A 27,851-nucleotide genomic window follows, 5' to 3' on the forward strand; every position below is an offset into this window, starting at 1 on the left:
ATAAAAAGAAAGCTAACTACGCACTGTGAGGACAAAAACAACCCCAGGGCATTTGATTTAATGTAATTTCACTGACACTAAACCTACCCCATTCAGCGAGAACGGGCCTCTTCAAAGCCCTGGGTGAAGCCGGTTGCCATGACACCGCCGCCGATAAACTAATAAACCATGGCAACCGCTTCAGCGGTAATGCGCCCTTCTCGGCGTCTCCTGCTCCGCCCGCTGACGGGTCGCGCCTGTTTTAACGCCGAGCTACGAATGAGGGATGAGGCCTTTAGCGGAGAGGGTTTAGTGGAGGAGAAGAGAGGAGGCAATTGTATGGTCCTATAGTGTGCAGTCCACCTGCTCCTCTCATCATTCAGTCGCTAAATCACTCCATACATCAAAGCATTAAGGGCTTCCTCTTGACTCCTAATGGACGGACGCACACGCAGTCGCTCACCCTCTCCCCGTCTCTCTCATGCACTCAAATGAGACTGACTGGAAGGTTTTGTTTTTTTCTTTTTTCTTCAAATGAACTGCAGTAATAAAACAGAGCATAATGAAGTCTAATTTTTTTTGTAGTTTTTTTTGTTTAACCACAGGCTGAAGTTTGAGCCATAGCAGCAGGTGAAAGATGAGCGCTGATGTGAAAGATGTGTGTTGTGGAAGTTTGAGAGACAGTAAGCTGTATGTCACTCACCCTCAGGTCTGTACTGAGCCACAATGGTGACTGTCTGCCCGGCGTTCTTCAGCACAGCTGCAGCCTGCTCGTGGGTCGCGTTGCGCAAGTCCACCCCGTTCACCTGGGGGAAAAAAAAAACACACACATCAATGAAAACACACACACACACACCTTTTAACTGAACACACCATACAATGTTCAGGACGTGTTTAGCCTCTGATTAAGGACATTTCTCTAAACCAAAGCCCAACACATACTGAATAAAAATCTAGTTCTTGTCAGCATGTCCTGAGTAAGATCATATTTCTGTCAGCGTGTTCTCTGCTGTCATGTTGTGGTAAAGACTGTGGGAAACAAGGCTTATTCTTACAGAGATGATGCGGTCTCCTTTCCTCAGCTCCCCGCTCAGGTCTGCAGGACCTCCGGCCAGGATGAAGGAGATAAAGATACCCTCTCCATCCTCTCCACCCACGATGTTAAACCCCAGCCCAGTAGAGCCACGGTGCAACACCACTTTCCTGGGCTCTCTGAAACACAACAGACAGACAGAGATACGAGTTACACTCAACCAGTTCGGACTGGGAATGCAACCAGCTAAACCAGGACTGAGAAGGTACAGCAACCCCCCCCCCCCAAATACTTTGAATAAATGAATGAATCCGACAGTCCCAAAGGTGTATGGTGTCAGGCTTGGAATGCACTTTAAAACCTGGGACTTCAGCAAACACCTCTCAGACGCACCTCCTCCAAACTTACAAATGGACATAACCCCCTCTAGAGGACGGCATAAGAATTGCATGTCCAAAATCCATTATAGCATACACAGTGACAAACCTTCTTGAGACAAAGTAAAATTACATTTAAAGAGTACATTAACATGGAGCATTAACAAATCCTACATCATACAGGATCCTGTAGAAGGAGACAGACATTGTTCACAGGGTCAGATGGAAGAGTGGTGCTGAGTATGTGCATGCAGTATGCTGTAATGGCCTCATGATGGCAGTGTAACCATGTCTCTTTGATTAATAGCAGTGTACAGTACTGTAACAGAGCACCGTGCACAGTGATCTATCCTTGTAGACACAAAAACGGAAGAGAGTGTGTGTTTCACTCGGCTCATAGGTGATGCACAAACACAACCACAGAACACAAAAGTGAACCGCGGTTCCTAGACGGAGCATTAAAGCCTAAACTCTAAGATTATCAGATTTGGCCAAGAGTTCCAGACCGGTCAAACTCATTAGAGCAGAAGCTTATGACGAAAAAAAAAAAAAAAACCAGATCTTTTCCGGTGACGTGATTTGGGAAAAGCGCTGTTCCAGTAGGATGCAAATCCGTCCATTAAAGTGGATTAAGTATGGTAAAGCACAGCAGAGAATATGTCTGCAACCTCAGATAGCATCTGACCCCTTCCTCTTCCACACAGCCAAAAAAATATCACTGGTCATTCAGACACAGCAAATGCCCTCTAAAAAAACACAGTCACGCAACACACACACACACACACACTTGGACTGACCACTCACACAAAGTGAAAAACAAAGTCAGAAGCAGAGTGAGACTGAGGGAGACACAGCTGTGGTTTGTGTGAAGCTGAGGTATAGTAGTCTAAACCAAACACACAAACTCAATGGCTATGCTACGTTCTTTTTCAGGTCAGTAACTCCAGTCAAAAGACCCCACAGATAACGTGTGAGTCTGCAGGGAGAGTCATCTGACTGAGACTCTCCTCTCTTTCTTTCTCTCCTTTTTTTTTTTTTTTTTTTTTTTTTTAATAACACAAAGCAAATGTCACTACATGACCCGTATGGCACAGAGCTGGTTCCACACAGCGGTAGACTCTAGCAGAGCCGTGACAGTCCAGAAAAAAAAAACAAAACAAAAATCAAAAGTTAGCTGTGAAACTGATATGTTAGACAAAGTGAGTACAGGGACGGGTTACTGTAAGTCTCTTCTCAATCTCCTCTGTAAACTACGACATGGGAACACATGACTACAGTAACTCCACAGGGAGAGTTCAGTAGCATAACAAGCCTACTCTTACAGGCTGGAAGTCTCAGTGTGAGAGAGTGTGTTTTGAATACGTCAGGCGTTGATAAAGAGTTCTCTGGGGTTCTGAGAGTGGCGGTAACCTTGTGTTGCTCCTCCGTGACAGAGGAGGAGAGATAGCGTCATATCTGAGCCCCGAGCCTCTGGATACTGCTACCGAAAATTACAGAGCTGTCTTCACAGCAGCTTAAACGCAATAAATCTTTAATAACTTTATCTGCCAATTTCAGCAGGCTGATACAGAGCAAAGGAGTCTCCAGAGAAAAAAAAAAAAAGAGAGAGAGAGAGAGAGAGGACATCCTATGATGCCATAGAAGCAGAAGAGGAATGTGTTTTATGACCCTGTGCTGTCTGAAGTAGAAGAAGTCATTTTAATAATTACATTCCCATGGCTAATCAGAATACAGAACCAGATTAGGAAAGTCACACCCAGCATCCGAAACTGCAAGACGACCTCGGGCTACGCCTCGAAACCGAGCATTTACGGAAAATGAAGGATAATAACTGAAGTTCTGGCCTGTGAAAGTGCAGGAACTCACCTCGTGATCTCGTCATCTCCCAGCATGCCTTTGGAGAGAGGGGAGTAGCGCGGCGGGGTAGCGGAGGTGAGTGGCTGACCCAGAAAACCAGGGGGGCTGATATGGTTCTCCATGTGCTGAGAGTAAGCTGAGAGAGACAAAGCAGAGTTATTCACACGTCCATGCTGACCTGTTACAATGGTTTAACAACAACAACAACAACAACAACAAAAAAGGGTTTAAACTTTCTTTAAGGAGAAGTTACTGTTTTCAGTCCGTAGTTCATGGATACCATAGCAACACTGCTGTAAACGCAATGTAATTCACATCAACGAGTATTACCATACACCTCCCCAACGCAAACCTCACATATCTGAAGAAAAATATGCTGTTTGTTTAGAACAGACATGGGAAATTTGTAAGAGGGTATTTGCGTCTAGTCTTCGGTCCGTTCATTAGCATGCAAACGCTGCCGAAGAGCAGAGAACAAAGCGGAGAGTCACATTTCACCTTCAGCCCAGCGCCGCGTGTGGACTCCGAAAAACATTAGTCATAAAACACACGCATTACAGCTCTGCGAACAGGCAGACGTAATCTACTTAAGGCAACATGACCTTCAGCTGTCACAGAGGGAGGGAAGGAGGGAGGGTCCGTCACTCCAGTCAATGAAAGATCATTTCACTCAATGAAATGAAAGAGGAGTGTATCGACACGCGGCCAGGACGAGGAAACCACAATCTTTCCATGAATCGTTTTATAAAAATGAGAAGAAGGCTCTGAACATCAAAAAAACAAAAAACAAAAACAAAATACAAACTTCTCCTGCCGGTAAGGAGACCGGACCGGCCACAGGAGCGGCGTTCGGCACCGGACCGGCCACAGGGGCGGCGTTCGACAGCGCTTCTGCTTTTCGGGTTTCAGCGGCAGAACTTGCCCGTTACGGCTACGTAACCCAAAGTCACCGCGTCACCGTTAGGAAAAGGTCTCCTTAATTCCACAGCCTGACTCAAACGGAACCCGCGCCAGCGCGCTACCGTGGTTACGCCCGCCAAGGCCTCCCCACTCCATATATTGATGTTGGATTAGCTGGGAGGAGGGGAGCGCGCGGTGGCGTTTGATGATTAAATTTGCCTTTGTCCTTCATGCCTGTAAACCTGGGGTGACAGGATCCTCAGACGGGATCCGTGTTAATGCCGAACGGGTCTCATTCCGACGACTCGCTCCGCTGTACGGTGCCAAGGCAACTACCGCATTGATCGCTATCACTCAGCAGTTCTGGGACATCGCAAATCAATTTGGGCAGTGTTCCGAAGGCGCTATGCCCCCCCCAACCCCCCACCCCCCCCTCTCTCTGTACTGCCTCTCCTATGCTCATGAGCACGCACAGAGTGCTGCGTAAAGCAACACTACTGGATTAAAGCTGGGGCTGGGGGTGGGGTGTGTGCGTGTGTGTGGGTGGGGGGGGCGTGTGTATGTGGAGGGGGTGCGTGTGTATGGGGGGGGGGGGGTGTTTGAACTGTGGCAGAAATTAGTCCACACCCATCCCCCCCTCCCCCGTGATTTAGCGATGCCACTTAGCATCTTTAGACTCCCAAGTAAAAAAAGAGGAACAACCACAAAAAAAGGCACAGAGAAAGAGATGATTCTGTTTCTCTCAGAGAACGAGGTGCGTCAGCATACACTGATCAGAAATCAAATACAGCTTTAAGAAAAGAGTAAGAAAACTATGAATGACATTGAACAAGGTGTAAGCTGCCGGTTGGAAACAGCACGCTTGATTGGTGTCAGAGGGTAGAGAGGCACAGAGAAAGAATCGATGGCTCTGGAAGAGTGGTTGTGAGTGATGAGAGTGCTGATAGCGTAAGAGGGTAAGGTGGAGTTTGGGGTGGGAGCCAGAGAATTCAGCAGCGTTTGCTTGCCCTTCTGAATGCCCCGTACGCCCGAGTGACCGGGAACGGCGAGCGACGGGGTGTCCACGGGTTTAAACCAGACAGGCCAGTTTGTTTAGCAGAGTTCTGTGTCATTCACCTGTTCTCTTCATACAATTCTCCCTCAGTGATCAAGGAAGAGACTAAATAAACAGTCATTTCTGAAGCGACAGTCTGCTCCCTAAAGCTGTACTGTGAGCCAACCAAAACGCCAGTCTACTGATCAGTAATTAGCGCTATTAATCCAGTGTTCAAGATCTTCACGTCTGTGAGAAAAGAATAAGGTAAACCATGCAGGCCGTGACGGAAAAGTGAAGATATTAGTACGGGCTGATCTGGGAGTCACTCACAGTTGGTGATGTCGGGTGGGGCGTAGCCGTCATTCATGAAAACGCTGGTGGGTTTGGCTACTTTCAGATAGACGACGTCAGACGTGTTTTTCAAAGCAGCCACTGCGTCCTCATGGGTTACCTCCTCCAGACAAGCACTATTCACCTGACACAGACACACACATGTACATATGCGCACACACATGTAAAAATACAAACAGACACACACACAAACAGAGACACACACAGACACAGAGAGAGAGGGAGAGAGAGAGAAATACGTTTTAACCCTATGAAACATATGATTTTAAAGTAAAGCAATGTCAAAACGAAAGATAATTCAGAACCCAAAAAGGTTTATTAATGACGACTAAAGACAAACATTATGAGGGACATGAGAGCCATTTCAAAAGTAACCACCTTCTACAAAATTCATGAGCTCAGTCAATCTCTCATTCACTTAAACATTCTGTAGCCCCACACCTGGGGATCGATCCATCTGGTCATGATATGCGGTACAGGCTAACTCAATCAAACGTTTTCAAAACTTCACCCTTAAATATCGAATTGTGAGCTCTTAAACCAACGCCGCGTGCCAATTACACAATGAATTCTCTTCATCTTTCATCAGATGCTTCATACGAGTCTACAGCAGCAGCAGTCAAGTCCAATAACATCCCAGGGCCTCATTAGCCCGGATTCGCATCCAAGAGATCCGTTTCAATGAGCGTCTACAAACGCATTAGTGTCTGCGGACCTTGCTAATGGCTTATAAACTGATTAAAACCACTGCCTGACTTCTGCTCATCATTCCAACGATAGATCTGGGGGTTCTGAAACTCTGAGGTAACAGAACAAGCAGTACCAGCACACGGAAATGATTCTATGTGAGGGGAGGATTAATAGTGACCCAGAGAGGAGATGGTCCAAATTTGTAAGGTGCCATACTCTTCCAGGCCCCCAGGGGTGCTGTCCCCTGATTACACCCCCATGCATCGATACCTGACACTAATGGGCTAAGGGGTGAATGTACAGTGTAGAAATGGGCAGTTAAAGTGGTGTTACATATTAAACACATATCTCAACAAAACCTCTGCTGTGTCTGCGCAGTCAGATAACTTTATGATAAGAAAGTTTTGTATAGGAGCAGTGGGAGCATGCAGTGGAGGATGAGGAGTCCTCCGTATGAGGAGGAGGTGTCTTACAGCCAGGAGCTTGTCTCCAATCTGTAGTTTCCCGTCTTTGTGGGCGGCACCTCCTTCGATGATTTTGGTGACATAAATGCTATTGTCTCCAGGAATGTGCTGGTTTCCGACGCCACCTGCTATACTGAAACCCAGACCTGCAGGACACAGACAGAGACGGGGTGCTCAAGACCGGGTCTGGGACCATGTGCCGAGACAGTCACTGTTCAGGTGGTAGAAAGACCTGCACAGTGATTTTCCACTTCCTGGTCATGTGATAACGCGTGCCACCATATCATAATATAAACACAGTAGAAGTAGCACTTGTCTACAGTAAATGTCCACATTTAAATGCACTTAAACGTAGCTATGAGCATCACATTAAAGGAAACACTAAGCAAACTGTTTGAACAGGTATGGCTGTATTTCACACAGGACCACAGTGAAATGAAGGCTAATCAGTCCTGGTGGATGTTCATTTCTTATGTTCTTGGGGACCAGAGCTCAGTCAGTGAGAGTAAAGCACGATGTTTACCTTTGGGACCTTTGACGAGTTTTATTTCCATGATTTTCTCGCTGACGGGTTTCCTCCTCCTGATATACAGTCTGACGATGCAGCCTGCCTCCTTCAGTGCCTCCACAGCCTTACTGTGAGTTACATCCCTCACATCTGCCTCATTCACACGCAGGATACAGTCATTCACTCTACACACACACACACACACACACACAGGCACACAGAGGTTAACACACACACACACACACACAAAGGGTAACACACAGTCCTGACACACAGACAGAAGGGGACCACTATCTTGTAGGGATTTGACAATAAATCAAAATTCGGTATATCACGATCCAAAAATATTACGATGCATTTCCTAAGTAAGAAAATGATATTGCGATATTTGTTACTTTGTATTGTACCCTACTTGTATTTGTATTTGCTACTTTGCATTGTATCCTACCCTCTAGAAATGAAAGTTTCTTGGCTACAATTCTCAACCTCTGTCTACAGCTGAGACTCTTATTTAACTGATGTGCATGGACTTAACAAACAAGTACATTCTTCTCTTGAATATACATCGCGTAGCAAACTTTATAGTAATCGGGCTGCGAACACATTACATACGAACATGTGTCATTGTGTCATTGATTGAAAATCGCTGATGCCTTGACAATGAAAGCGATAATGGAATGATGGTATCCTGTTATCTTACACATCATTTAAAAACTAAGCTTTATTTCAACTAATAGTGACGTGACTATCAGTGTCAAAATAACGCATTACATACACAAGTGTGTCATTGAAAACTGCTGATTAAAATGACTGAACAACAAAAACGTGAAGGGATTTCTGCTATCTTGTTATGCAAAGAGACGCTTTCTGCTCATAACGTGGAGACAGATACTTTTTAATATTTTATGATACTTTATGATTTAATACTTTATGTAACCCATTAAAATAAACACAGTTTGAACACCATACATCTCTCAGTATCAGACAGTACATGTTTGAGGGACTGTGTTATGTACAGAGTGTAGGGCCCATATCTGTTGTCATTAGGCTTTTAAGAGTAGTGAAGAGTAGTGACACTCCACTGGCCGTGCTGACCTGAGGCGACCATCCTGAGCGGCAGCCCCTCCTGGGATGATCTTAGTGATGAAGATGCTGGGGTCATCTCCTATGTGGGGGTTATCAGTACCACCTGCAATACTAAAACCCAGGCCTGAATTCCCCTGAGGGAGGGAGAGGGAGAGGGGGAGGGGGAGAGAGAGAGAGAGAGAGAGAGAGAGAGAGAGAGGACATTCTATGATAAAGCTTTGCTATGTCATGGAAACAGAGGAGGAATATGTTTTATAATCCTATGCAGTTTGAAGCAGCAGAAGTCATTTTAATAGTGACATTCCCATGGTTGAATGTTACATAGAGAGAGAGTGAGTTATAATGAATGTGAATTCACTATTAACCCTTAATTCTGAATTCTCCATTCAGAGCTAGTCTGCTTTAGAATCTGGAAAAACAAAACCTAACACATAACTGGAGAAACATGATAATCCTTAGAGTTAGGAGAAGTTGTAAATTTCTTCTCTGTTGCTACTTATCCATCCCTCCTGTCACAAATGTTCTGCTGTTGGAGTAAATTACTGCACTTACACGACACACATTAACAGTCAGACGAACCGTGTGTGGTTTTAAAGGTTGGCATATGGTTGGAGGCAGAGACCGTAGTAGAAGGAGCATTGTTTGTGAACTGCAGGCTCACTGAGGCATAGGAAACACAGGCCAGCTGAATCAGGTCAGCAGAGAAAGAGGAAGATGCCCACAGGCACTGGCATTGAGAAAACAGCCTTTTATCAGAAGCTCTAAAGAGCCAACTGTCCATTACCGTAACAACGTGGAGAAAGCCCTTCTGTGACTCCACTCAAAACTGCTCCAATCTACACACCTATACCCCCCCCCCCCCCCCCCCCCACACACACATACACTTTAATTAAAGACTAAACAATATCTCTGTATTTAATAATTACCGTCATTAAGATATTTGAATAAACATGAATAAAAGTCAATCCTCAAAGCATTGCTCACAGCTGCACGACAGAGAGGCAAGTGGAAGGGAAAAGATGTTCAGTGGTCCATTTTTTTCTTTTCTTCTGATGCATTTCCTATCAGTCAAGACTGACCAATCCTCTCTGTTATTATTCCCCAAACTCAGGGAGTTCAAAGTTCAAAGAAAAAACCAACTGTCCTACTTCACATGCAAAGCAAAGAGCATGTAGGGCACAGCATTGGTATCAATATCAATAAAACAAACCTAAGTGGACATTCAAGTCTCTCTGTAACAGACAAAGAAATGGTATCAGGCACAGACGGTAAGGTACTCTACGGGCGATTTTTCGAGGTGGGTTAGTCTTGGAATTGTGTGGAAGAGCAGGATGACAGCGGACTAATTATGAACCATTAACCCGTCAAACATTCAGGTCAGTCACACTACCTCTCTTCCCTGAATTCAGAGCTGCTTTACCATAGGGTAAAACACATCAATCAAAATATTACATATATTCCATTATGAATACTCCGTAATTACATTCAGTATGACATAGCGCAAAGAGTGTTAAATTCAATGTCAGCTCGTATCTTATTTAGGGGGAGAGAGGAGGCTGTAGCACACTCTGTCAGTATAGATTTGGAACATAGAGCAAAAGAAAGGCTATTCCATTTTTCCTCAGAGAGAATGAAAAAAAAAAAAAAAAAAAAGTCAATACTTCATATATTACACTTGACGTTCCAAAATGCACTCTGTTTGTGGCTCAATTTCTCAGAAAGCATTTGAACCTCAGCAATCAGGAGACCAACGACAGACAGCCTCTAGTACCACACAGGACAGGACTGTCTGTCCACACAGCATAACAGTGTCCTTATTTTCAATAAAACAACAGAGAAAGACCGGGGGGGGGGGGGCTCTTACCCGTTCAAGTGTAATTTCTTCATATTCATAATCAGCTTCTGTTCCATTCACCTGAAAGAATAAAAAAGACATGAGTAAAATAGTCTGTGAGATGGCTTCACAGATCTTCTCGTATCTGTTGAGACAGGGGAATAAAACTCCTTGGCCCTCTGAGCAGGAACTCTCACCATGACTGCGTTCTAAAGGGGTGTCTGAAGCAGCAGTACGATCCCAAAACCTTACACTGTGCACAAGCAACCCTGAGACTTCATTTCGCCATCACTTTGTGCTGTTATGTGTGTCATTGTTTGAGTTACATTTAAAATATATATATATATATTTTTTTTTAAATTAGTTTACTTTCCTACGAATGACCATCTAAGCCGAAATGCCGTGAGACGTGTTAGCAAAGGGACTTGAGCATTGAGAACTGCTCCCAAATGCCTCCTTTAGGCTCCACGAGCCCACAGGAACCACTCACACAGTCAGAGAGCCAATCGAATTTACCAGCATCAGCATATCACTGGCCTTTCCCTTAGCATTAGCATCTGGGAAGGAGAGGCAAGGGACAGAGAGAACAGGAGAGAGAGAGAGAGAGAGAGAGGGAGAGAGGGAGAGTGAAGGGGAGAAGGAGGGAGAGAGAAGGAAGGCCAAGAAGCTTACAGACAGCAGCTGTGGTGGATGCTTCTTTCAGTCAACATCACATTAGCTCTGCACTGCCTGATCTGTGCCTTGCGGGAGCAACACTCATAAGACCACAGTTGTCTCGCCTCCGTGAGCCAGCTACACGTGCGTGAATACGCAGACCTCCCCCTACAGCCCCGGTCGAAAGGACTGGGCCATTGAGGAAATCTTGCTAACTCGAATAAGAAGTCGGCCAACGCAACACATCTTCCTGTACCGGGGGAAGGTGGAAACGTGCTGCAATGAATCTTTTCACAACTTCTAACGGCCAAAAACAGCCCGACTCTCAGGATACTATAACGCCTAAGCTCATCAGTTCTGTGGCAGTTTCGAGCTTTGGCATCAAACACACAGAGTACACCAGTCCCCACAGGGATTCTCTGGCCTGTTGACCAACACAGAGGCTACACAGGGCTGTTTCGGCCCACTAACGGGGAGGGAGAGGATATAGCACAGGGACTGACTGGATTTAGCTGCGTTTAATTTGATTTTCCATGTTTCAGGCTCCATTACTGTTCAGTCCATTTTAACAGGTGCTGAACAGGGTGATAGTGTTACTGTAGTGCTATACATCATGGCAGATACTTGGTAAGTGTCCAGGATAGGTACTACAGTCTTAAGCAGACTCACACTAATGACATTTAATTTAAAAAACAAAAAGATGCAATAACCAAAACTGCAAACAAAATAAACAAAAAACATAATAACAACAACAACAAACCTTGGATAACGAACTGCTTCCTCACAGTATTGGTTAGTTCTGTGTGAACCATCAGTCCTTGCTTCAAGCTCCCAGAAGACACTTGTTAAGACTTTTAATATCCAAAACCACACTTCTTGTCTCTCTCCACACCACTGAAAGCACGTCTGCATTTGACATGGGTGGCGCTGTGCGGCAGGGGAAAGGGCAAACGGACGGACAGGCAGACGGGCGCGGTCAGAGAGAGGAGAGCACAGAGGAACAGGTCAATACTGACCCTGACCAAGGTCAGCTTTACGCTCAGACTAACACACAAGGTCGGAGTACACATCCCAACGCTAGAGTCCAAAACTAATGACTAGGCGTACGGTGACGGAACGAGGGCCAACGACACAGAGGAAACTTGCGTGGCGCACGCACGCGCGCGTTGGAGCCACACCATCGGCACTGCGGTATCTAATAACGACGGCTATGCTAAGCGCTAGGCTAAAACCTCTGTCGGTTCCTCACGTTTCATTAACGCGACTAAATCTTCAAAGACAAACGATCCTGACAGCGCTTAATGATCCTACACCCATGTTCCAGCCTCAATACGACAGCTCGCCCATTCCAACCCTGCCTTCTGTTACGCTCTACTGCACAATGTGGTGATGTTCCTGAAATTATTAAAAATAAACATTACAAGCAATTAACACAATTTATGACTGGAAACCAAAAATAAATAAATAAATTAACATATAAAAACTCTCCTGTAGCGCATTTTTAGGAATAAATACTGATACGTTTTTATCAAGACAGAGGAGGAAAACGAACATGCTCAGAGTGAGTGACATTGAAATCAGTTAAAAGGTCGTTGAATATTATGGGACAATGTAAATCTCCTATATGTTCATTTCCTAATGACACCACAGTGCTTCCTCCTCAGAGCCTATAGTGATAGCTTTCACAGTGATGGAGAGAGGGTCTGCTGATGGAGGGCGACAGAAGCAGACTCAGTGGGTCTTCTGGCTTTCACACACACACATACAGGGATTAGGAGCTACCACTGAGAGAGAGAAAGTGAGAGAGAGAGAGAGACACAAGAAGAGAAAGAAGGGGTGGACAGCTATACAGGAGAAGCCAGGGAAGAAATGAACTCCACACAGAGTCAATTCAAGCTGCTCTCTGGTACTCTTGATAGAGTCCTGAACCTCAGAGGTTTCTCGGGAATTTAATGCTGGGCGACATTGGGACCTCTGCTGATGGGGACATTTCACTGGTCACAGAAAAACAAACTGCAACAGTTGACTTGCAACTAGCAGAACGCATGTTCAGTCTGAAAGACACCTAGTGTGTGTAGCTTCTGCCGCTACTGTACTTTGGTCAGAATACACCTGTCATTTTCTGCAGTGTTTAAGAATGAAACATCAAATAAAGTGACTGGTTTTGAAAATAATGTCTGAATAATGTTCCCTGTGCTCACATCTCAAAGTTACATTCAGCAGTTTGACCCCAGAACATGCACACAGAGTGCTGGATCTTCAGACGACATCCCATATGGAATAAAGCATGAGATCTTTCTCTCCACTCTCTGTGTTAACAGTGCAGACAGACATGGTCACGCAGACATACACAATAACATAAAGAAAAGACAGTACTTACATAAGGACTCATATAGGGAGGTGTGTCTAAACTGTCTGTGTTCACCACGACAGGTGCCGGGCTTGCCTGCAAAACACGCACACACACATGCACGCACACACACACACGCGCGCGCGCGCACATGCACACATATGCGCACATGCACACACACGCACACACACACACAGACAGAGTTAGAGTTGACCTGCACAGTTGGTGAAGCGTAAAAAGCAAAGCCTGCATCACAGTCTTCACTAAAAAGTCAACGCTCAGAAATGCAACGCTAGCAAAAATTTAAAAAGACGACAGAACACTGACCCACCAAATAAACAAACAAACAGATTAAAAAACAAACAAACAAAGCAATAAAACAGCAGTAGTCGACTCATTTACTTACTCTAGGCATGTTGAGATTGTATCAGACAGACACTGCTAAGAGATTATCACTGCTGACTGTCCATACACAGCATAACATAATGCGGAACATACAATCCCAGAGCATGAAAAAAAAAAAAAAAAAAAAAAAACCCCAACCCAAATCTACCCCCAGTTAAATCCTTCTCCTGTCAAGAATCCCTCGTTCCACTGGTACGTATGCTCGTGAGGAGCTAGTGTAGGTTCCATTAACAGGTGTAATCTCTCTGAACTCCATACAGGAAACATACGTCAGATGGGAGGAGTGGGAAAAAAAAGCAACAGAAAAAAAAGGGAGAGAGAGAGAGAGAGAAGAAAAAAAATAAGAGAGAGGACCTGTGACGCGGGTGCAGGGATGACAGTGGTCTCTGCTGGGACGGGCGAGAGAGGGATGACAGGGATTATGGGAGCTGGGGGAGGAACGGCATCTGCCTGCTAAACAATAGCAATGGGGTGAAAGGTCAGGACATGACAGCAACACTGACGATCATAAGACCATGTACAGAAATCACACAGTGGCTATGAGACTGATTACAAACTAATTTATCGAAAACAAGGCACAAGGAACGGGGGGGGGGGGGGACTAGGAAACTGGGGAGGAAATGTATCTGGATGATGTAGGGGAGGATCATAAAATGACAGCATAGAGTGGGTTACTGATGTGCTGCTCTGGAACCTGTGCCCTGGCTCTTACAGCCTCTGTAACTAAGCACAGAATGATGAATCAGAGAGCTGATTACACAAATTTACACAAGATTACACAAATCCAGCAAAGTCATTTTTACCCCCTTTAGATCTAACCAATCTGAATCCACCACATTCCAAACGTTAGGGGGAAATCTTATTCCATTAATATGTTTGTAAAATTACAAATTCAGTTGACAATTTTATTTTTAGCAGCTTACATAAGTAACCCAGTCAGTTACCGTATATATTGACAAATGGCTTAACTTCCAGGACTGAGAGAGAATGTTGAAGTCGGGGGTGTGGTCACTACTTTGACAACATAAGGCTATTGGGTGAATGGAGCTGGCTGCTTTTAAGATCCATTCAGAAAATGACTACTTTTTCATTGTGAATTACTATTAAAATGACAAATGCAACTGTAAAAGCTTAACAAGCTTCTTATATAACATCAGACAGACACAGAACAGAAGAAAAAAAAAGAGAAATCACACACCAGCTTTCATCAGAGATATTGATATCAGAGACTTAAAAAAGCCCTCCCTTTGCTAGTGAGTTAAGAGGATGTGCAGTGTGACAGAAAATATCCCTACAGCACGTGTGGGCGTGCGTGTTTGTGCGTGCGTGCGCGTGTGTTTGTGTGTGTGTGCATGAAAATTTCAAACTTGAGGATAAATTAGGACAAATTGGGGTAAATCACCTCTCATTACATTTGGATAATGTCTTTCCAAGAAACATTAAGGGCCGAAGAACACACTGCTGATTAATGTGGGCTCTGGAAAATCAGAGCACTGAGACGTCTGGGAGGCAACGTGCGCCATGGTAACAGACATCCATATCAGACCATTAGCCCATTTATGACTAATCTCCGTCTCAGTTTGGATAAATCACACACACACACACACACACACACACACACACAAAAAGAAAAAAATCATCATGATGCAGCTGAGTCCAGTCCAGTCAGACATGGTCTGTGTTTTCTCATGTCTGGAGCGTTACGTGATGTGTTTTAGCATGAGACTGCTCATGGCTCAGAGGAGTGGACCGTCAGCAGTCAACGATGAAATATGGATAATGAAAGACAGGAAAATGAAAAAACACTGGAGACCTGATAAATGACAGAATCAAAGTGTATATGCTCTAGCACCGGTAGATTCATCATATTCTTATCGTCATGATGAACAGGACAAGCACATCTCAGAGAGGCTTGGAGCAGAGGAAGAGCCCTTATCTAGCATTAACCACACACAAGTCAATGCACTGTACACACTGACCCAATCAGAGAGGAGAGGTGGAGAGGGACAGAGCTGCAAAGAGAAATCCAAGCCGCGTAAAAGAGTCGAGCCCCAACTCCAGCGCTAAACCCAAATAAATGGTCTTGAGAAAACAGCCGAGACCGAGAAGATGAGCAGAGCAGCAGCAGTAGTTCTGGTACCATAAAGGGAAAGCACATCCACTGTGTGTGTCAGGACCAGCAGTCACTACCATGGGTTACAGGAGAAATAACTAGTCCCAAACGCAGGTTTCGTGCAAAATGCGTGAAGTGTTCTGGGGGGAAAAAAAAACAAAAAACTTGGGGTGGAAAGAAAATGTTTTTTTTTGCTATGCAGCAACTGCTATTCATGTTCAGGGTCTATACTTGTAGCATATAAAATCAGAGACAAACTGATATTGTATATTTTAATCTGCTTTATTCATATTGCAGCACGTTTATCGCACATTGCATAGTTCATGTGTGCCATGCAGCCCTAGTATCCTGAGAGATGTCACCGCTTGAAGATAATGTGCAGATTTATCTGCCCGTTTTTGTCTGTCCAGAGCACACCTGTATGACATACAACCAGGTGTACGGTACAATGCAAATGCACTGCCACAGTGACTCAATCCATCAGAACGAATAACTACACAACATATTATTAGTGACGAACTGTGTGACTCCAACAAATAACAAACGTATTTACCATTCCATTTTAAACGTTTCTGTATTTCTTTCTACCCTCGAGCTTTACACGACATGCATACACACACATCCACACACACACACACACACACACACACACACACACACACACACACACACTCATTACTGTCATCTCACATTCAGGAAGAGGGTTGATTTCAAGTTATGCATGATGCTCATCAGAAATGATGAGGACTACAGGAGGAAGGCTAGGGCTTTTCGGAGCAGAGGTCCGGGCTGTGATGACACGTCGGCTGAACACACGCTTTCAGGACGTGGAGCCAGAGTGTCAGCGTTCTTACACAAAGAGAAGCTGAGCTAACGCTCATGACTCCGGCACCAGAACAACCTGAACACAAGCCTGGATAACTCTCCTTTCACCCAGGGGCCCCCACTACACAAACCCAAACTCTAATCTGCACTAATCTGTGTTTACACAAAATCAGAAAAGTAGAAAGTTTCGTGTTCGTGTGGTCAATCCAAACAACAGTAAGCTTTGGTTCTCTCTCTCTGGTCGCAACAGAAAGCCTCAAATGTAAGAAGGTGAACGAAGGATACTAATGGTGAGAAAGCTTACAGTATATACCACCACACAAGGGTAAAAATGGCCGAATGCCACCACCTCATTTGACTTAAAGTAGGATTATCGCAGAAGGATGTGTATTACCCACATTAACCTGCCTGGATTACATAAGACTCTTGTAATGGTGGGAGGTATTACAATGGCGGTACAGTAGAGCGCTGGACTATGAAACGCACAGTTAAAATTAGAATCAATCATTAGCATTGATTAGAGGCCCGGTATCGAGTTCAGCTCGCAGCCTTTAACATGGGCTCAAATTAAAGACAACTTAACCAACTCCAGTTTTACTTCAGTGTCATTATACTAGCAGACAGTAACGGAAAGGGCAACATTATGCTGACAAGGCTCAGCTGACATTTACTAAATCTAAAAATCGCAGATGATTTCGGGGAATAATTTGAATAGCACGTTTGTTACGGGAGGGACGAGGAAAACAAAACATTTGTGTGTTTACGTCACAGCAAAAGAGCATTCCATTATCCGATAAACTGACCAATTGCAGGTCAAAACATTCTACTACTGATCAACATAAACAAACTATGACGTCATCACCATCAGCTTTTCTCTCTGTCTGCCATCCCTACAGGCTGTCTGGTCAGATTTAAAGAGAACAGAAGGAGTAAAAGTCAATCTAAAACAAAGCGAAAAATCTTTGCAACAATCCTTCTTTCTAGAACAAACAAACAGGACTCTTCTGCCACGACAGCGTTTCCGACACAACACACACTAAACTTGTACCTTATCCAAAGAGAGCGTGTCCCATGAATTGTCAGGCCACCAGCCCCCGGCCGTGGCTTTGACTTTGGCCGTGCTTTTGGTGGGGCTCTTTTTCACGCTATCCCGCAGGTTGGTGAACTTGCTTCGGCTCTTGGAGGAAGCGGGCAGGGTGCAGGAACTGTAGAGTTTGTGTGCGCCCTGCAGAGACTGGAGATGGTTCAGCGTGGTTTGCTGAGACAGATGGTGGTGATGATGATGATGATGGTGATGGTGATGATGTAGCTGATGGAGTTGATGGTTGTGCCGCTGTTGCTGCTGCTGCAGCTGTTGTTGGAGCGGCACAGGCTGCCTGTGCAGGAGAGCAAGCTGGCTGGGACTGTGGTGGAGTCGCTGCTCTGACATCATGGATGGCTCGTTGGCTAGTTTGGCCAAGCTGGCGACGCAGCCGTCGGAAGCGGAACAACAGTACTCGTGGTTGTGGTAAAAGGTGGTCATTCTCCCAACAGAAGGAACTTTCAGCAGACTAAATGACTTAATCCAGGAGGAAGGTAGAGGAAGAGAAGGAAGGGAGGGGGGGGAGAGGAGGGAGGGGGCCGGGGTTAAGAGCGGAGGCCGGGGTTAGCGGGCTGTTGTTAGCTGGTTGTTGTTTGTCTGTGCAGCGTGGCAGGAGGAGACAACACAGAACAATCACACGCCGTGGTGATAAATCCAATCCTCTCCTCTGGCTCCTGCTCCCCTCTCTGCTCCAGCTTAATGCTCCTCTGCAGCAGCTCCCTCTCTCTCTCTCTCTCTCTCTCATGCCCCCGCTCTCCCTTTACTCTCTCACCAATTAAAGAGCTCCGATGGGCACAGCACATGACAGCACACAGTCTCTTTACAGGCATGACTAATCAATCAGCGCTCTACTCTTCATTTCCACGTGGGGGGGGAGAGAGGCCTGTGCACGCCGGCCGCTTTGTGGGAGGAGATTTACGTCCGTCATTCACATTTCCAGGGCTTTTGTGTTGCTGCTCAGAGGTCGAAAAGTGACAGTTCACGCAGGATAAAACCATCGTGTCGGGCTGGTGCTCAGGGAGAGGGAGAGAGAGGGGAGGCCCTCAGTGAAGCATTAGCAGAGGATATTACAGGGAACAAATGGGACCTCCAGAGCGGAGATCTTTGCACTGGCTGAATTATCTTACGCTGCATCCTGGAGGGCAGCTACAAGCAGTATTGCTAAGCCCTGTAGGGCAGGATACTGTGCTTGTCAAAAGCACCATGCAATTTAAGCTCAGCGCTGGAATGGGGACAGAGGGTGGAGGTTCATCTGAGTCCAGAGGACACTGTGCACAACACGCTTTCAGCAAAGAGGGAAATGTCTGCTACGCATGAACGACATTACGCAAATGTTTCAAGGGTCTCTTCATGAAAAGCCTCATTGTAATTATTTAGTAATCAAAACTACGTTACATCATCTGGTAAATTTATAGTTATACTGTACCTCACAGGTGAAGCCCCAAAAAAAAAACCAAAAAAAAAAACCCCACACAGCTTAGATTCTACATCAAGTTATTAATGTAATATGTCAGTCATGTATGAGTTATTAATAAAACTGCCTGGGGTATTTTAACAGACAGGAGACAGAAACATAATTCTGCCACACCACTGGGCCAGTGATGGATGAGCTGTGTGTTTACTGGTTCCAGCATCTTTTAATGAACATGCATTCATTTTACTGCCGAATAGAGTAGCGGGAGTAATTTGAATCTCTCACGCTTGGGGGTATGTCAATCAGCCACCATTTCAAAAAAAAAAAAAAAAAAAAAAAGAGAGAGGGAAAAAGAAAGAAAAGAATGAGCACAAAGAGTTGACTGATCATACAGGTCAGCTGTCAGTAGTCGTATTAAAAGGTCAGCTGTCAGTGGTCATATTAAAAGCAAGGAGTTGAAGGGAGAAAGTTAAACGCTAAACCCAGAGTCTTAATTCAGCGGATTCATTTAATTCTCAGTTAGTCAACAATATGTGCTCCTGTGAGCTTCCAGTGGCTTCCACTGTACAGCAGGTGGCTCCACAGTCACAAAGAGTTTCAGCAAAAAGAGAAAAGAAACCCCCCTGTCCAACCACTGACAAGACAGACTACAACATGCTACATACTAACATTTCTTCCCTGATGATAAAGACAACGATAAATAAAAGATCTTTGACACTTTTGGAATGCGCTAAAATGTTCCCCTCTAACCACATGACGTCTGTCTGTGTGGTGTATCTTGACGGCAGTTTTTTTTTTCTTTTCCCCTCAAGGAGAACTGGGAGAAACACATACTGTTACAGTAAAGACAGGAAGCCTTCAACAATAATAATATGAAGCTTTCTATCATCAGTTATGATATAAAAAAAATAAAATAAGTGAGTCTCACGTCAGAGCTATTACGAAAACTTTACGGATTAAACACATGACGAGACCCGGGAATAGACTACAACTTAGACTAAAATAAAAAGAACAATAATAATAATAATAATAATAAAAAAGGCAGCTTGAACTGAAACAGAGTAATGACAAAACCACTGAAATACCCCAGCAACCTGAAGCCATGTCCATATTCACACTGTCTGCTGCTGCCGTCACTCTGGCTGTCTTTATAAGCTCTCAAAAGCCCTCTCTAATTCTACACAGTCTGCAGTGCAGTGCAGTCCGGCCTGGGGCTACACTTAGGCTGACGGCTCACTATACAGGCTTGTATTTCTCTCAGTAAAAGCTAATCAATTATAAAATAAATAAATAAATAAAACAAAATAATTTAAAAAAAGCCCGTCTGCACGCTTCGCTCAACATCCTCTCCAATTTATAGGTGTCCTGTTGGAACACTTTCCAAACACAAACAGGAACACGCACGACGCGACTAAAGGTCGTGAGGATCTCTGCACAGCCCAACGCTGTGGTCGAAAAAACTACGCCTCATTTGGCCTCATCTGTTTCTTACAGAGAAAAAGTAATGTTTGTAAGAGAGGAGCAACCAATGGGTTTTCCAGCTTTTATTTTTTTTTTCCCTTTCTTTTTATGATTCGTGCTCACAGAAATGAAGAGTTTTCTCTTGTTGTAGTCACAGGAGCGAAGGTGCAAACCTATCTGGTTTAATTGAAACGTCTGTGCCTTACGAGGGGTTCCTCTGGGGAGCAGCAACTCTCTGAAGACATCCTCCACAATTAAATTAATGCAGTGTGCCATAACTTAAATGAACCACGCTAAACTTCCCCATCTCACCATGCGGTTCTACCCCTTCATTACAAAAAAAAAAAACGTGTTTATGATCTGCACAAACTTTTTTTTTCCTCCTACCTCCATTTGAAACTTTTTATGGAGGAGACACTGCATTTTTGAATACGACCTTTCCTCACTGCAGATCGCTGAGAGCTGGCAGAGCAGGCTAAAGCTGACAACATTAAGTAAAATCCTCCTCTGTCTCTGACTACAGCATGACCGATCGTCTGAAACTATTAGATTAATGCCATTGTCTTTAATGTCTACTTCTTGTTTCAAGCACAGTCTCAATGGGAAGTCTTATTAAATTACCTCGATGGTCTTGAAAATCAACTGTATCTCATTACATTGCAATTTGAGGGGTTTGAAAAGCTTCCAAAGGCATCTCGAAAGCATCTCTAAGACAACTCTTTTAAAAGCATTATAGCTAGAGTCTAGACTGCAAAAAGCAGATTTCGACACACTCGTATGTGGTCTTGGTAACTTCACCCCACATACGGTGGTATCCACAGTAACCAAGACTTCTAGCTTGTGCGTGAGCATCTCCGTGAGCAGATAGGAGGTTTGATACTCGTGATGTTTCCGTAGAGACTGTGCACGGTCCGACTCAGTGGGTGGGCCACTGCACTGCGAGGGTGGTGTGCACTCACGCTGCATTGTCTGATGGGAGAGAGAAGCTCTCCCTCCTGCTGCCATGATTCACGGAGCTAGGCGAAGCACTCACCCACACAGCCGACTGCTCCTTCTCTCATACACACCCCCGGCCAGCATGGACGTGGGCAAGGAAAAAACACCAGCACAGCCGCTCGTTCCTTCTGCCAGAGAAGCAATTCTAATTTACTTCGGCCTTGCCGCGGTCAAGACAGTCATAAATTACCCAACAATGAGAACCTCCTTTTGTCAGGGCTGAGGGGTGACAAGGCAGATAGGGGTTGGGACAAAAGACAACGGTTGGGATGCATGTGGAGAACAAGAAAGTAAAAAAAAAAAAAAAAAAAAAAACATTAAAAGGGAAAAAAAAAAAAAAAAAAAAAGACTGGTTGGCCTTAGGACCGAGCAACTTCCCTTGGTGAAATGCAGGACCCTTTCAAGACGAAACATCAGGCATGGCAGATAAGAGAAATAAATTAACAAGTCGTGGCCATGTGAGGAAATTTTCCTCGCTTGACGATCACCGTGGCAACGCCATGGCAACGGTCAAAGCCACATCGAGACCTTCCCTAGCAATGATGCAAGATTGCACGCCGTCTCGGGGTGTCTACGGCTTGTCTGACATCAAAGCACAGCCCTCTGGTACTAACGAGACAAATTTCTCTATTCATGGTTTATTTCTCGGCCGACACGGAGAGATCAAACCCGAGTGTAGTTCAGGAGGAATGAAACCTGAGAAACACTAGCAGAGATGCAGTCCTGAAGTAAGAGCAATCTACTTGGCTGCGTGCTTGATAAATAGCTAGTCATCCTTCATTGCATCCTTCAGATGCAAGGATTTATGGTTTGCAGTCCATAATGGGAGTACGGCCAACATAACACATACATTTAGAGGTGGACATGAGGAGCTGCTTCTGCTCTCAGTGGGTAGGAATGAAGATCTCAGCAGAACCACCGCGAGCTTGCCTCTGCTGTTAACAGATCTTCAGGAACCTTTCACACAAGGACTGGATATCAAATTCAGTCTCAACTACCTTCCCTGCAGCTGTTGATATGATAATAACTCATATTGTACTTCCAGATTCAGCATGAACAATGGTCAGCACACAATTTAACTGTGCGCAGTGGTCAAACTCACTAAGACAAACAGCTACAATTCACATGCTGAGAATCATGACATATTACTGAGGCTTAATGAAAACAAAATCTTACTGAAGCTTAATGAGAACTGCTGAGAAAGCTTGTGTCTCTTCTCTGTAGTGTTTGTCGGGTAAAATGCACAACAACAACACTCGTCTCTCAGCCCTTTTTGGTTCACTATGTCCTCTTTTTTTTTTTTTTTAAATGAACAGCCTACATCTGAGAGAGCACCAGGTTTAGTCCCTCTGCTTAATAAATTATTTCTGTGCCAAACCACATGTAAGAAATGTATATTCTCTGTACCACGGTTTCTTCCTGCCAATGGACGAGCGATAAATCTTAAAATCGGACGGTGTCGCGTTACCTTGGTGCTCTTAACCAATAAAAACTCGACCAACGCCTCCATGGGATCGAGTAAGTGTAATGCAGATTAAAGGGCGGAGCGTTTTCTTTCATCAGGCCAGTTGTCAAGTCATTTAGTTGTCTCCTATGACTGACACACGCTAGCAGCACTGCCTGAAAACACACTGTAAATCAATGAAGCGTGTCTTGGATCCTTTGTGAGCAGCCTAGGGAGACAGTGGTGCTGTTTTCCAGGGTTGGGCTTCACTGAGACTGCAACATCCTGCCAGTAAATGAGTGGGATTTACAACGGGTGGATACATAGTCGTGTAAATTTTCTAATGACTATTGGAAATGAATGTCATTATGCACTCTTTTACCCCCCCCCCCATTACAAACACTGCAGTTTTTTCCCCTTCCATGCTCTCTGACACAGCTGGTATGTAAGGGGGTGGACTGGGGGGGGGGGGGGGGGGAGTGGTTCCTTTCCTGAAAATTTACAAGAGCCATGTAAACAAACCATTAAAATATCCCTCTGAAATGTAACTGCAGCACAGTCATGGAGACAAGTTGCATTCTGTTGCATCACAAGCTGCAGTGCTTTCATGCTTAAATCTCTTCCTTTTCCCATGAAAAGTACACCATTATCAGCTTTTACCGTACTTTACAGCATCAGCAAAGACTGTCTGTTCTCAGTGGGCCTTGCATTTTAAAAGCCAGCATTATCCTGTTTTACGTATAACTTCTATGCTACCTGACCTAATCCCTCAGTGCCATCCATCCTTATTACGCTAAGTGCTCCACAGTAACAGGAACAGTGGTTTAGCAACTTAAACAATATTCAGTGAAATGCATACAGTCCCATACACACACACACGTGTGTGTGTGTATGTTTATAAATATATATTATGGCAATCTATATTCCCACAGTGTATATTTTTATATGGGTATCTTTGATAGATAGATCTAGATATCATGCTGATCCATTTCTAACCCCATTCAATACTCGTGAACAATTTAAGACGAGTGGAAGGGGCTGCTGACAAAGGCCAACAAGTCATCCCAAACAGCGGTGCTCTGAGTCAGAAACAGACGTGATGCATGAATGCTTAATCAGCCACCAAACTGTTTTCTGTATGAGCAGTCAGACCTCCAGGACGTTCTTGCCGGTGTGGTATTACCGAGCCGAGCGAGGAGAAACGGGGACGGCTGTTCTTGACGGCGTACGGTGGTACCGGCTTTTCAAAGCGTTTCATGAAAAAGAGATGAGGCGACGGAGCCGCGGCTACGGCGTCAGAGAGCAGAATGAAAGGACAGACTGGAAAAGCCCTTTGTCCAAGCTTTAGTCCTTCAGCATTCATTTCAGGCCGTGACCCTGTTAGCTTGTGTGTGGACACTAATGATCACAATGAGTGTGTGTGTGTGTGTGTGTGTGTACTCTCATGTTCAGACCTCCTGTATCTGTCCTAATGACTCCTTTCTCTGGGCCTGTACCTCGACACTCAGCTCTTAGGGCCAAAGTGGCAGGGCAAATGGCAGTGCATCAGTGCCTAAACTGCCTGATATGACTAAAGCCATGGCAGGTAGAGAGCCATTACTCATCCTCTAAGTGCTTTCTTCACTGCCGTGGGGAAAAAAAAGAAAAAAAAGAAGGGTACTTACAAAATCCAATATAATTACTTGCTGTAACCCCTTGTGTAATAGACTTCTGAGTGCTAATGATGGTATTCAACACATAGACAACAAGGCTCTTTACAACATTCCCTGTACTGAGGGAATGTTGATCTAGTGTAAACACGAGAGCAACTTCAGTTCTGTTTTCAGCGAAACCCACCTGGAACACTCACTCTGGAGTCCTGTAAATTCTCATACAAAAATTCGTTTGAGATGCATTTCGTTTACGGCAATGGCAGGAAAAGTAAAGGAAGGGTTGCGGTAAACGAAAGCCATTTCAGTGACAAATGAGAACTAAACAGCACTGCTTTATGGGAAATCAGATTAAGAACAAGAAGCCTATCAATGTCTCACACAACGACAAATATAGCTTCAGTGTGTTCCTTTATGGCAGTGCACAAGTCAAATCACATCAAGATCTGGAACTTTAACTTGGCATTTTTCTTTGCTTGGTGGACCAAGAGGCATGACATTTTGAACTCACCCCTCTTCATAAAAAAAAGGAAAAGCTGCCTTAAAGACTCATCACAGTAACACTGGAACCCCAAGAACACTCATATACACCAAAGAGAACACTTACTTCTCCAATCACCACAGCGTCATCCAAATCTAAATCTAAAATGATCTACTGAAACATTTTCAAAGTAACAGGCCAAAGAAAAGCAAACCCACCACTCATTTAACAAAGCAGACAACAAACAATGGACACTCAACATGATCAATCAGAACATCAGAGCATAGAGCCACCACTTCTGAGGATAAACAACGCCTATCACTGAGAGCATCTCCACCTGGGCAAAGCCCAAACCTGCATGTCCACCCTGCAGCATGTGATTCAACAACACAGTATTTACCTGGCTGGCCCCGGCCGTAATGCAGTCACTGAACGCGTTGCGACGGCTGAAGAAGGCCAGCAGCTGCTGCCAGCGTGAAGAGGGGGATGGAAGTTCCTCGCTGGAGCTTCTTTTGGCCCACGGCCTCTGCTTGGGCCCCGGAGTCCCGTGACCAGAGCTGGATCCGGTGTTGGCCCGGCCGCCCCGGGGATACAAGGTGTTGTTCCCAAAGATGTAATTCATCTCTGCGTCTGGTGTCCCTCAGGGACGGTACAGAGCTCCGACAGCTGCCGACCGCGAGAGGGCGGGGGGAGAGAGGATAGGAACAAAGAGCCGAGGGGGTGCACCTGGGTAGGGTTACTGCATCCTCTCCCGAAATTCACTGGGCTACGGTGAGAGAGAAAAGACGAATGCAGGAGAGCAAAATCCATCCGACCCGCCGAGCGGAGGACTTGTTGTCGTCTTCAGACAGGAAGTTGACTGTGCCTTGGCGAGACGCGTCACTGAAAGTTTTGAGAGACGGGAGGCGAATGCTCTTCCCACAAGCGATCCACGCTGCCTCTGGCTCCAGTCGACCAGGGATCTGACAGGGGATCAATGAGAAAGAGATGGAGCTCGCTCCTCACGAGAGCTTGGACAGGCAGGAAATGGGTTCAATTATCAGGTAGGTGTTGCAGGCAAAAGCCCAGAGGGTCCTCTAGGGCTTCTTAATCTTAATGGACTCTGGTCAACAGATTGATCAAAAGCAGGTATCAATCAAGGCACCTCCCTAAAAGCAAGTCGCACACATTAAATACAACGGTTGTCTTCAGAGAGAGAGAGAGAGAGAGGCACACCCTGACAGAATACAGAGAGATAGGTTTTGTGGTCTTCCTCCTCTTCCTCTTCCTCATCCAGTACCTCTCTCACATGTTTACTCTAAGATGAGTTTAATTCTATTGCAGCCCATCAGAGTCACCCAGGCCAGAGGGAAAGCGGTTCCAGAGCCATTGATTTTCTCCATTCTCATGGAGCATTGTTAGGTTTGGAAACCCAAGCCTTGTTTTAGAGGATACAATTACGGAGCGCGTTTACGCCTCTGCAAGCCGTCCAATTGCATAATTGTGAAACTTCATCCCGGCGAAAATACTTACGACTCCATACATGTGAGTGAAGCAGAGAGAGGTGAGGCCAAACAGTGGCCGACTATGATCCAGCGAGAGGAGAGGTAAATCCCTTTGGATTATGTATCTGTGTGCGTGTGTGTGTGCGCCCAGCAGATTCAATAGAAGATGATCCAAGACTGTAGGGCCGCTCCTTCTGATAGAGATCGGTTTTCACACACTGCAGTCTCTCTCCATCTCCCACACACACATGATTCAGGGGTGGAGAGAGAGAGAGAGAGAGAGGGAGAGGAAAAAATACAACAGGCTGTGCCTTCTCAGGCACAGAGAGAGAGAGAGGGAGAGAGGGAGAGAGAGAGATACAGAGAGAAAGAGAAAGAGGGAGGAAAATGCAAAGCAAATTCAGAAATATCCACACGTCTGTATAAGCACATCCAGAGATCTCTGTCGATTTCCACTGCTGCAATCTTTAGCATCAAGCTCCATCGAAGGCGTCTTCAGCGTTGACAAATGCTACCCAAAGGTGTGCCACAGGTGTCAAATGAGGTAACAGACATTGTCACAGCTTGTGCCTCCAATTCCCTCAGGACCAAAACCATGGCAACTGCTCTCACATCAAATAAAGCAAAGCTTCCCCACCAAGCTCAGGCACTGCCTTCTCCTCTCTCTGTCTAAATATATTTGCAGGGCTTTCATAAAAATAGGACTGCCACATATTGGCTGCTCAGTAATCTGAAATACAGACGCTCGCTATATTTAGCTCCAGAGTGATTGATTCACTGTTTATTACAACCTCTTTTCTTGAAAGCGATTTAGGCATTAATTTCATGTTAACATGTCAATCCCACAAACCACTCAGTTAGCAAAATATGACTTCTTGCATAAAAGGTTTGGATTCAGTGTACGAGTGAAGAATATTTTAAGTGATTATAATGTTGGATGAAATGCATTGTGTATGGAAACACCTACAACTACTGCCACTTAAACCGTGGCTCTTCTCTATTTTGTTCTTGGTAAACTGATCCCAAATCAGCCCTACAAGCAGTACTGACAAGCCAATGCAAATCACGTCTTTCATTACATCTTCCCTGTCCAAGATGAAACAGAAGAAAAGAGGTGTGGTAATCAGAGAGTGCACACTCTTTCAACTACACGATCCTGTCTAAACGACAGGTTCCCGTCTAAATGACAGCTGCTCCAAGTCAGGTCTTCAAGAGATGGCTCCTGACTTTTCCATTTAAATGTTGACCTTATAAACGCTGGGGAGGTGGGGAGTGTCAATAATTCATCACCAAATAAATACAAAAACACTGTGCGTTTATATTTCATGGCAGCGCTGTGAAGTTCCATTTCGTGTGGACTTTATAACGCGGTGCATGTC

The 27,851-nt window shown here is 44.9% G+C and overlaps 1 protein-coding gene across 8 annotated transcripts in view; it reads right to left on the reverse strand.

Annotated features, from left to right (window-relative positions):
* dlg1a (discs large MAGUK scaffold protein 1a) overlaps positions 1-27,851 on the reverse strand; it is a 102,004-nt gene that overhangs the window by 23,314 nt on the left and 50,839 nt on the right. For 4 of the 8 annotated variants that reach the window (XM_030792037.1, XM_030792036.1, XM_030792035.1 and 1 more), the window contains exons 5-14: positions 13,879-13,977; positions 13,150-13,215; positions 10,146-10,196; positions 8,291-8,415; positions 7,211-7,380; positions 6,697-6,833; positions 5,513-5,657; positions 3,256-3,382; positions 1,035-1,191; positions 683-785 (exon numbers count right to left, since the gene is read on the reverse strand). In XM_030792037.1, the coding sequence (XP_030647897.1) occupies positions 683-785; positions 1,035-1,191; positions 3,256-3,382; positions 5,513-5,657; positions 6,697-6,833; positions 7,211-7,380; positions 8,291-8,415; positions 10,146-10,196; positions 13,150-13,215; positions 13,879-13,977 (1,180 nt within the window). The remainder of the gene's footprint in view (positions 1-682; positions 786-1,034; positions 1,192-3,255; positions 3,383-5,512; positions 5,658-6,696; positions 6,834-7,210; positions 7,381-8,290; positions 8,416-10,145; positions 10,197-13,149; positions 13,216-13,878; positions 13,978-27,851) is intronic. The other 4 variants (XM_030792039.1, XM_030792038.1, XM_030792041.1 and 1 more) reach the window with 2 other exon arrangements.

This window comes from Chanos chanos, chromosome 14, assembly GCF_902362185.1.
Source record: "Chanos chanos chromosome 14, fChaCha1.1, whole genome shotgun sequence".
NCBI classification, from domain to species: domain Eukaryota; kingdom Metazoa; phylum Chordata; class Actinopteri; order Gonorynchiformes; family Chanidae; genus Chanos; species Chanos chanos.